At 30.6% G+C, this 12,357-nt stretch overlaps 1 protein-coding gene across 2 annotated transcripts in view; it reads right to left on the reverse strand.

The window, feature by feature from the left end:
* LOC118182188 (uncharacterized) overlaps positions 1 to 12,357 on the reverse strand; it is a 134,379-nt gene that overhangs the window by 118,335 nt on the left and 3,687 nt on the right. For both annotated transcript variants that reach the window (XM_035351505.2, XM_035351507.2), the window contains exons 2-4: positions 11,216 to 11,335; positions 10,336 to 10,428; positions 3,909 to 3,980 (exon numbers count right to left, since the gene is read on the reverse strand). In XM_035351505.2, coding sequence (XP_035207396.1) covers positions 3,909 to 3,980; positions 10,336 to 10,428; positions 11,216 to 11,335 — 285 coding nt within the window. The remainder of the gene's footprint in view (positions 1 to 3,908; positions 3,981 to 10,335; positions 10,429 to 11,215; positions 11,336 to 12,357) is intronic.

The following is a 12,357-nucleotide window of genomic DNA, read 5'->3' on the forward strand; positions in this document are numbered from 1 at the left end:
CTCTTCTCCCTGGGAGAGCAAAACATCACTTCTTTTTTTTTCCCCTCCCTCTCTAACAAATCTGAATGTTACTCTTGCACAAACTTCGAGAAAATCTAGGATCAACACCCACTTAAATTCTACAGGCTTAAGGAAAACTTAAAATTATGCTTGACCAACCAGAAATATTTTCTGCTTTTCCTTTTTTTATTTTCAATTTCCCTAACTGAATAGAAACACAACTGCTGTAATAAAACCTGTTGTTTTGATACCTGAAATGTGAGTTACCAAACATGTGAGACACGAAATTCAATCCCTGTTAACTTCCAAAAACAAGGTGATCCGAACACAGAGAGAAAAAGTCAATCTTAACTACAGCCGATGAACTCTTGATGCTCTTCCATTTAAAAAAAAAATTATCTAACAACTGTGACTTTCACAAAAGTGAAAGTTAAAGCAAAGATGGCAATTATTTTCTTTTTTCCCCTACAACCAGTAACTAAGCACCCCCCAGTGACTTTTCTCCATTCTCAAAAGTGCAAGAAAGGCACAATTAATTTTGCAACAGAAACTTTCCTGGCTCAACAACAAATGTTAATTGACAAGATAACCATAACTACTCTTATTCCCATTCACAGCCTGCTAAGAAGCTACTTTTGGGGGACACTTAACAGGTAACTAACAATGTCCCTGTTTTAACTACCCCACCCCACCCCAAGATAGATGTTCAAAAACACATTCCTTACTCTTGGTGAGAAAACTAAGAAGCGAAAATACACAGCGAAAGCTTTTAACTGAAAGAAAAAAAATAAATAAATAAATAAATAAAATCCTACTACATTAGTCAGCAGCAATTTCTGTAAAATAAAAACCTTAATACCAGTTAATTAAAATACATTAGCACAATTAAAATTTGTGACACAGCAGTATCATCATTACCATCTGCTTTAAATTCTTTAAGATTAAAAACAAAACCTATTAAAATCACATTTCAGTTCATCAACATTAAAATCATTCTTATTAAAATTATGGCTCATTTTACAAAAAAAAGTGAGATAAAGTGAAATTCAAAAAAGAGAAAAATCTGCACAAAGCACATATGTTATCTTGTACAAAGTTTTAGAAGGAAAAACTTTTAATGAAAAATTAAATTTACAATATTTGTACTGCCATCAATCGACAATTTAGTTAGAAGCATAACAAAAATGAATAGGAGAAGAGGTTTCTGTTAATAAACTTTATGAAGAACAAAAACAAAGCCCAGGAGACAGAGAGATGCAACACAATCAGTTCAGAATGATCATTTGCATGCGAGTCAGACATGACAGTTAAGGGTTAAAGATCTTATAGTTCATGCTATGGCAACACTGGCAGAGTTCACATACATGAAAATATACACAGTAACAGAATTAAATTAGCAGTTCAAAATTTTAGATACACAACATTTTCTGTCTCTATTATTATTGTTGTATAGGAATTTCTACGGCACAAATGCCATGAGTGATTAATACATATATTCTTTATTTACATGAGAAACACTATGATAGAAATGGTTTAGTCATCTGAAGAAATATACAGTACAAAGTCCGAAATTCAGACGTCTGTTATCCAGAATGATCTAAAATCTGGAACTCAAAGCCACAATTATTATTTTGTATGCTTTATGCATGCATATTTGATTTTTCCTTCCATAATAAAACATGTGGAGATTTTCACTTAAAAATTAACGATTCTTCATTTCTGTAGCATTGAACCATTTAGGCACTAAATAAAATACTTCCTCTATTGGAAAAACAATCACGTAAGCATAAATTTGTGAGCTTAATAATTTGGCTCTGTAGCTGAGTATCTGCTTGGCATACATCTCAAACCGAAACATTCATGTATTTTATATCCACGACGCCGAACTGATTCATTATTTATTATATTTTGCTTTTATCACCGCATGTTCATGACAGCTTTAGTAAAAACTCATGCAGTGATGTCTAAACTTTTTTTTATATTAGTAATTGAATAACAAGAGTATGGCAACCTTTTATGCTTTTATACCTATTATTTGGCGATGATTATAGATTTTTTAATGCTCTAAGAAATGTTGACGAAGAAAAATTCAACAAAAATTTCTCTTCATATGCTAAAAAAAGATTTTGTTAATGAAACTCATAGGCCAAAAGATTACATTTAGTGGCACTTTAATTAAGAATAACTGATATGTTATTCACCATAAACCCAGAAGCGGTGGCAAAATATGTCGGCACCAGACAGCAGAATTTAGGGAAGACGAGATTTTTGGAAAGCACCGGGAGGCATAATTAAGGAATGAGAAGTTTTTTATGATTTGGGGAAAGCACTGGGATACAAAGTTTAGGTGCGGTGAAAATTTAGAACTTAGGGAGGCGTTTTGTAGCAGAATTTAGGAGCCGTAGAGACTGCACCAGGCGGTATTTAGCGCTGACCCTAGATAAAGCATTAAGTATATGTGGGAGTTTATTTATTCAGAATTCAGATTAGTTTTAAGCATGTGCATGAAATAAATGTAGGTATAGTAAATAAATAAACTAATACAATTCAGGCTTAATTCAGTACGCAATAGAAGCAAGACAAAATTTAGCGGAACAACTTGGCTTTCATCGCCAATCTTGTGATACACTGCCAATAATGTACAACAGACGATATTAAGCTAGGCTAAAATTATCTTTACTGATTCTAAGGCATTTCATTTCAAAGTAGCGGACTGTGCTGCTCCCTAATCTTCTAGTTTGATCCAGCTCATTAATTTTTGCAGACTGTTATTATTATGGCAATTTTATAAAAACTAAGATTGAACTTTCGATTATGTCAATAAGAGTTTCCAATTCTAGAGCTGCCAAAGGATCTACAAAGTAAAACCATGTTTCGACATCCATTAAACAAAAAGTGTAATTGCAAAAAATGGGTAAAGACATATCCGTCTCAAAATTATGCGAGGAGTATGGCATTAGAAAGTCAACTGTATATGGCATAAGATAAAAGAAAACTTTTTGAATTTTTTGTGGAAGCAACTTAAACAACTTACACTGAGAGAAATGTTTAATAAAGTAAACAAATAAATACTAAGCTTTTTTTTTTGTAAATTTTGATATCCTTTAGATCATAATTGTTCTTTTATTTCATAAATTACTATTTCATATTTTTAATTGTATAATTTCTGTATGGCATCCTACCAGATTTAAATTGATGATCCAATACCCAGAAAAATCCCAAATCCGGAATTGCCGAAGTCCCGACGAGTTCGGATTTCAGACTTTGTACTGTACTAAGATTATCTACAAAATCTTATGTTATTCTAATAAGCAACTGTAACATGGTGATAAAATGTAAGGATCCAGAATATTTTATTAAAAATAATGCATAAACTTTTAGGAGAAAATATTACTAGTTAAATAATTCTATCAATTAATATATATTTATAAGCTTGAGAAAGCAAGATGTAGAGACGTTACAGACAAGGGATGGAAACTTTAGATGTTTGTATCTTGGAATGTTTTCATAAAGTTTCAAAAAATAAAAAGGACAACAGATAAAATCAAACAGCAGAACTGATTTCCATGTTATTACATAGTCAGATCATTCTCATTGATCTCAAATTAACTGCAATTAAGTAATCAACAGAATTTCTTATAGGACTTTTAAAATAGTCAAATGTTAATTTTTCATGTTAAAAAACTCTGTGATGATTTTTATAATTACATAATAAAAAACATATGAGTGCACAGAAATTTGTTTAGAGATACAAAAAATTACCTCCTTCTGTTATTTTGAGAAATTTAAATAAATAGAAAATACTTTTTATACTTTAATAAAAGTTATTAAAATATTTCTCTTAAAAACACATTTTAAGAATTCAAAACACAGCTATTATACAAAGATAATTAAGATGGAATACTTACATTTTCAACAAACTGCAAATTTGAAAGCATATGGAAATCATTAATTATGTTATTAATTTTGGCGGATGCCATCTATAAAAAGAAAAAGATGGAAAACAGTTGATAATATTAAATTAGAATAAAGGTTATCATAAAACACACTGATATTATCTACACTAAAAATAGCAATATAATTTTATGTAACTTTCTCTTTTGTCCTGGTCACTACACTTTCCAGACAAATTTTAACATATGAATAAATTATGTAATGCTTCTTACATATTATTATTCAAGTGTAGATTATAAATATGTTATGCAAAAGATTTTCATATCATTAAGCATCATAACTTCCGAGCATAGCAGATTAAAAACAAAAACATCAATTATATTGAAATAGCTATACTAACAGATAAAAGAATTGTTTTGCTATAATTTTGCATAATAGTAAAAAGTTTGAAAATGTTCCTGTATACAATAAAGTCAAACAAGCTTGCTCTCTTTTATTCAGACAATTTTCAGTATTCTTCTGTTATTGGAACCAGATTCAGAAATGTATATATGTATGCATGTGTATATGGATATGGTGACAGGAAAAATGCCCACAGGAAAAAAGCCCACAGGAAAAATGCTCACAGAATAATGCTCACAGGTATAATGTGTGTGTATTTAATTACGGCAAAGCCTCTAGGGCTATCTGCCTAAGGGAAGGGATGCCTTCGTGGAGGACTTTCTAAGGGAAACTGGCTCGTATACACGTTACACATGGGGAAAACCCCGAAAACACCCATGCAGCTAGCCCGTTCGCGGGATTCGAACCTCGGACCGAACTACCAGTGTTCAGCGACTTGTGGGCTCGGCCGCTGGTGGGCCCCTCACAGGTATAAAAGCCCACAAGGAAATATGCCCACATAGAAAAAAGCTCACATGGAAAAATGCCCACTTAGAAATATGCTCACACAGAAAAAAGCTCACATGAAATATGTTCACATGGACAAATGCTCGCGTTAACCTTTTCAGCTGCGGTAAATAAAGGCATGAAAACTGTAGTAAAATTTTGCATGTACTGTAATATTTTATACCACTGCCTCTGTACATTTTTTTCCTGTAACTGCCAATAATTAATTTTTGTTTCTTTATTCTACTTTTGCATACTTTTGATGTGTATCAATAGAAATTGATGTTTGAATGTAGTTATTCAAGTTTAGAGCCAAAAAAATGTAAAATTTCTGCAGAAATTTAAAATTTTAGAAATAAAATTAACATTTTTAGACACTTTGATTATGTCTCTCAGTTGAACATTATAAAGCAGCCTTCGAGAAATCTCCTAAAACTACAAATTGTTGCGAAGACTACCTCATAACACACTAAATTCATTATTTAATTGTAGCCATCTCAATATGTGGTTTTTATTTAACCGGCTGAAAAAAGATTTAGCCTCTCAACGTTTATTATTAGTTAATGTAAATATAGGATGTACTGAAGTAAAAAAAAGAAAAGAAAACATGAAAACTTACACTTGTTAATCGTGAACCATGTAAGAAAATATGATGAAATCGATGATAAAACTTATATATAAATATTATAAATATATAAATATATATAATACTTATATATACTTATATATAAATATTTTAAGTAATTTAAATAAAATAATCATTCTAAATTCTCATTCATTATTCATTATTCTTCTAAATATTTATATTATAAAACGTGTAAATTATACTTATTATTAGTTTATTTTTTTAACAATTAAAATTGCAATACTTTTTCACTGTGTTATTCTGTTTCATGTTTACTTCCTTTCTCCTCTCCTTTTCTTAATTAAAAACGTCCCATTTGTTAATCTTGTGTAACAACTGAATCTACACATAAGTTGTAAAGGTTTTGAAATATATACCATAGATGTTTTGGTAATTTAAATAATTTTTCTTTAGAAAACTTAAGTAGGTGAACGATGTTCAAATCGATAAATTATTGATTCATTAATGTAAGGATATTTCTATGTGAATTATTTATCAGTGGGCTTATTTTCATGTGAGCATACTTTTGTGTGAGCTTATTTCTAAGTGAGCATTTTTCCATGCGAGCTTTTTTCTATATGGGTTTTTTTCCTGTGAGCATTTATACCTGTGAGCATTATTCCTGTGAGCTTTTTTTCCTGTGGGCTTTTATCCTAGAACCTGATGTGTTTTACATATGCATGTATACAAGTATGCATGTGTTTGTGTGTGTATACTCACATACATTATGTAATTATATGCATTATATATGTGATAATTTTACATGTTAATTATTACTGTATAACTAAGACTAGAGCATTTAAATTACACATTTTTTCAGGTTTTCTAACACAATTGTACTAATTCAGCAGAAGATGAAATAGTACAGATGTAAGAAGTTTACATCTTCATTCTCATATGAAATTAATATGAAAATTCTTGACTGTAATGCTTACTATAACAAGCATTAATTCCCTTTTAATTTTAACATATTGTACTTTTTTAAAATTCGCTTTAATGCTGGGAAAAAAATAAACAATTTCTTAGCCTCACTGTAGAGCAAGAATGTCAAACTCGCGGCCCACAACAAATATTTTTGCGGCCCGGCCAATATATTGGCAAATAATAATATATAATAATAAAATAACATATCGATGAAGAAAAAAATGAAATGTTTACTGCTAAATAATTAATGATAATTTATTCAGTGTTGTTAGATTACTCACAGCGAGCTGACACACACACTACTTAAATTACAAATGCGTGTGAGTAGCTTGCGTTCAGCTACCTTCGGCTTTTGGGGGACACGTGCACTCAGAACTTATACGCATCCCCCGATAGCCGAATGTGGCCGAACTCATGGTCTCAGTTTTCTAATCATAGTTTTGTACGATATATTGGTGCATGCATGTGCATGCACTTTGCTTTATTATTAATTATTACTTAATTCATATTGTTACAGATTTCATAGTTATTTATTTAGTTAGTTTTTTTATTTAGAATTGTAATTAGATTTGCTTCATGTTGCCTTAGCAACGCAGACAATTTTTGAAAAGACAGCTGCGTTGGAAGGTTAAAAATAGAACAGCGCGTGCATTTAATACCTAATAAATAAATATCTCGTAATTGCTGTTGCCATTCACAAAAATCCATATATTTATAGATCTTTCCAGTATATTCGAGAAACAAGCTATCAACTCGGACAAGACGAAGATTGCAGTACATGCAAGCTACATCTTGTCTGAGTTGATAGCTAAACATTCGAAGCCTTTTACTGATGGTGATTTCATCAAGGAATGCCTAATGAAAGCTGGAGAAATTGTTTGCCCTGGAAATGTGAAAGCTTTTCAATCAATTTCATTGTCTCGAAATACAGTTGTGGAAAGAGTTACTGATTTAGCCACAAATTTAAGTGATCAGATCAAAGCAAAATCATCTAGTTTCGAAAGTTTCTCCATTGCCTGTGACGAGAGCACGGACATTAGTGGCAAAGCTCAATTAGCAGTGTTTCTTCCTTCTTGTGACAAGAATTTTAACATTTTTGAGGAATTACTGGAACTAATACCGATGCCTGGTACTGTTACAGGAGAAGATATATTTACTTGTGTTTTTGGACTTCTGCAGAAATACAATCTACCTTTGGCAAAATTAAATTCTGTAGCTACAGATAGCGCTCCATAAATGACCGGGAAAAACAAGGGCTTCGTAGCATTACTAAGAAAAAACTTAGTGAAATTCACGGTTCAAACATTCACCATATGCATTGTATTATACATCAAGAAGTTCTATGCACGAAAGTAATAAATATGGAGAATGTTTTGTCATATATAAAAAAAGTTATAAATTTAATAAGATCTCGAGGTTTAAATCAGCGTCAATTCACTGCTTTCCTAAATGAGTTAGATAGTGAATATTTGGGTTTGTCCTACTATACCGAGGTACGTTGGTTATCTTGCTCCAAGATTCTCAAACAATTCTGGAATTTGAAAGAAGAAATATGTCAGTTTTAAAAAACGAAAAATCAAGACGTAAGTTTGTTTTACGATCCAATATGGATACAAGATTTATCTTTCTTGCTTGATATAACCAAACAATTAACCGATTTAAATTTATTGTTACAAGGAAAAGATCATATCATTACGAGCATGTTTGACATAATTAAAGCATTCAAATGTCAACTAGTTCTTTGGGAAAAACAACTTAAAAATGAAGATTTGACGCACTTCCCGACGTGCAGCATGAACAAATCAAGTTTAGATGATACTTGTTCGTATCAAAAATATGCAGAAAAAATTGCAAATTTAACAACTGAATTTGAAACAAGGTTTAATGATTTTAGTTCCCTCGAAGACAATTTTTTTTTCTTCGATTTTCTCAATAAGTATTGACTCAGTACCCAGCCATATACAAATGGAGGTGATCGAGATTCAATGCAACTCAAATTTGAAAGCAAAATTCATTGAAGTGGGCATGCCTGAATTTTACAAATATTTACCAGCCAGGTTTGAAAATACTCGAAAATTCGCATATGAAATTATTTCCATGTTTGGTAGCACTTATCGTTGCGAGCAGTTATTTTCATTCATGAAAGGTAATAAGTCTCCTATTAGAAACCGTATTAATGATGCTCACCTTGGGTCAGCGTTGAAAGTTATCACTGCAAACAAAATTTCTCCTGAAATAGGAAAGATAATAGAAGAGAAGAGATGTCAAGTATCAGGACGTAAACATTAAATTTTTCTTGTTCTTTTCTATATAAATATATATATGGTACTTTTCCGTTTCGCCGGCGCAAATCTCGCCAAGCAGACTTTGTTGGCAACAGCATACACTATACACATAAAAAATGTTAACAAATGTTAGTTCTAAGAATTTTTTATTTTGATATGGTTTGATTTTAATATGGTTTAAAATTTTGTAAAAAGCAAATAAAAAGACAATAAACTTGAAAAAAGACATTACTTTAAGAATTTACTATGCTTTCATGGTTCAAGATCCCGATTCGCCGGTTCGTTTCACGTGACTCCAAGTGATCTCATTTCACGTAAACTACGCTGCAAAAATCTAATTCTCTCAGTAATTATCTACATTAATTTCAAGTTAAATCTTAAGTTGGAATCATAGTTTAAATGCAATAATTATTTCAATTCGTACGAATAGCTTACTCAGAAATTATGTAAAATCGCAGTACTTTACTTCGCTAGTGCATTCTCATTAGAATTCATGAATTTAACCCTTGATTTTGCCTTTCTATATTTTCGCCTTCTGGGTGAGCGGTGTGATTGCATTCTAATTGACCGGAAATGGTCTTAGGGCATAAAATTTAACTATCTCGTTTAATATTCTATGTAAATGAATGCCAGTATTGAAAGAAACAATCAATCTGATAAGAAATGGCTGCGACTTGTTTTGAAAATGAAGCGTAAAAGGTTACCAGCATAGATATTCCGTTTGGCATCAGTTGTACCATTTTTGGCGACTTTATCGTTTGCGCCGGCAAAACGGAAAAGTACCATATATATATATATATATATGTTTATTATTGTATTATTCGAAATAAATCTACGTTTCTATGAATATTGATTTTTTTTTTTTTTTTTTTTTTTTTTTTTTTTTTTTTTTGTGGCCCGCTTAAAGTTAAACCTTGCTTGTTTGGCCCAAGTGTACCTATGAGTTTGACATCCCTGCTGTAGAGTGATTAAAATTATCTTTTATTCCAAACACAAATAAGCATTCACATTTTTTCATTTACATTCCTCCAAAAGCCTAATTTCAATAACTAGCACTTTACAAGATCAAACATACTGAAGACTCCCATATTAATTGAGCAATCTGCTGAATAGTAACATATATAATGCACATAATATAGCATTTGGTAGTTTTTTTCGTCACTTTTATTTACAAAGTTACTTAAAGCTTTCTGCATTTTTTAAATCTCTCATAGAATGCAGTTTACATAGCAAGATTTCTCCAGAGAAAAACATTTATAGTTTATCTCTGTAGAAAAACTTTACTAAGAAGTAAAGGAGGTTTTGCAATGGAAAAAGTCTTTATTTAATTCACACATTAGTAATAGTTTTATTCTGATAACAAAGTGTATTAAATAAATTCATAACTCAAAATTTCATGTGAATTTTTCTTCATATGAATGCAAAAGCTTATAAGAAATCTTGCGAAAACTTATTCCAACTCAAAATATTTGTATTCAGATAACAGTTAAATACTCTCTCTATAGCTAGCGAATATTTTATGCTAATGCTTACGAAAAAATTAAATAGCTGTTTTCTTAATCAGTTCGAAAATGATTCCAAAATAACTAACTTCACATAGCTAAAAAATATTTAAAAAAAAAAAAAAAAAAAAAAAACAGAAAATGCAGAAAACAGAACACAGGTATTGAAAAATGTTTTTTTAAATATCAAGCAATTTAAAAATGATAGGCTAATTACCTTGGTTTCGTGCACCAAAGAGTCAACAGCATTTTCAACTTCGTGTGTGCGAGATATGATGTTATGAGAAAATTCATTAAGCAAATTATATAGCTGGAAAAGAAAAATCCAGCATTATTAATAAAATATATATGAACTTAATAAAATATTCTGTACCTTATAGAAAGATAGGTGGCAAAGCCTATCAAATCATACCTTAATTTAAGACAAACTCTAATTCTAAAAATATTTCATAAGAAAGAAAAAAGGCCTGTATATGAAACATCCTCAAACAGATAAATTTAAAGTGCTTCAAAGAGAATTAAGTTATAAGAATATCATATCTTCAGGCAAAACTAAGCAAATAAATATAATACAGTTCAACAGTAAAATCATGGGATACATGATAAATTACTTATGCACTTTTTATATATTTTGCTGTAATTTAAAACAGCATGGTTTCCAGAATTCCAATTTAAGAGTAGTCTTACATTCAGTTCAGTAAAGTAATTTAGTTTATGACTATGAAATAAAAAGCATAAACAGTAAGAAATCAAAATGCTGCTACAAGATGACATGCATACAAAAAAAAATTAAATATTTGATTCCCTAATTGTATTAGATCAATATTTTTCATCAAATTTGAATGGCTATATCATGACTTCAAAAAAAAAAAATAAATAATAATAATAATAATAATAATAACAACAACTACCAGTATGTATGCACTGGGTTTAGAAATTTGACTGCTCCTGTTTAAACAAGCCAATATATTTCATAACTTAAATGTACATTTAAGTATTAAAAACCTTTCTTTTGTTATATATCTAACCACATTTTTTACTTGTGCATACTTACTAAGTATACATTTTTACTTATATATGTATAAGTAAAAATTTACCCCAACATCTCCAGCCAGGCTCCAATTTCCACTGTTCTTACGAATTTCATCAATAGTCCAAGCACGATCCCACTGCTTGTCCCCTTCGGCATTAATATTTGTCACAGACTGTTCGGTTTCCTGAGATAGAGAAAGAAAATAAGTACTTTCCTGTTACTGGGGCCAGATTCAGAAATGTAGGTATGTATGTGTGTATGTATCTGCATGTGTATATATGTGTCTACACACATGCATATGCATGTACATATATGCATGCACACATACATTTCTGAATCTCGTCGTAAACAGTAGATAATTTTTCTTTAAATTTGTTTTAAATTTGTAAAAAGTACACATATCATTATTGAGAAATGGACATGCATATTGCACCAACTTTTTTGTATGTTACAAATGTTTTATAAAGCACAAAGAAATGTTCAACTGGCTATGATCACAAATACATTTTCACGCACTCACTCTATCATCACATTCTGTCATCCCTATCTTAAAATTATCATTAAATTTGTACGTGTTATCTATACAGCAAAAGTAAATATATTTTACTCATTATTCTGATTATAATCATGTGCTTTCTCCTTCATTAATTACCTACAGTTTCAGTCTCTAACGTTCCTATATAATATATAGCTCATTTAGAGATAATTTAAAATAAATCTGAAAAGAGTTAAGAGTTGCAACTCATGGCAAAGTTACTAAAATAAAAACTGAGCTGATAAAAATCCATAATTCTTTCAAAAAATAAAATTTTCTCTAGATTCCTTTTTCCAACTGTGAGCAAAGACTGAAAAGTTTTAAGAGGGGGGGAAATAACCTAAGCATGATTTATCAATACTTTATGGATTGAAACGATTTTTAAAACGAACTACTGGATGCCGACAGCTACTACATAGTAAAGATGTTGCCTCCCACATGAAGAATGGTGTAAGAATGGCCACTGTGTACAAAACAAATCTCAGAAACAGAACCAACCTTTTTAATCTTTTAAATCAGTATATGAAAGAGAATGCTTGTTAATTTTGATAGAGCAAAACAAAAGACGGCTGTCTGCCTAAGAAAGGTTATTGAGCATCTGTAAGGATACACATATACCCCCTGGCTTATTTGAATGTTCCACCTTCAAACAGCAAAATATAACTACATTT

This window comes from Stegodyphus dumicola, chromosome 7 (assembly GCF_044657685.1).
Source record: "Stegodyphus dumicola isolate Sdum_Otavi_A_Nest chromosome 7, ASM4465768v1".
Lineage (NCBI taxonomy): Eukaryota > Metazoa > Arthropoda > Arachnida > Araneae > Eresidae > Stegodyphus > Stegodyphus dumicola.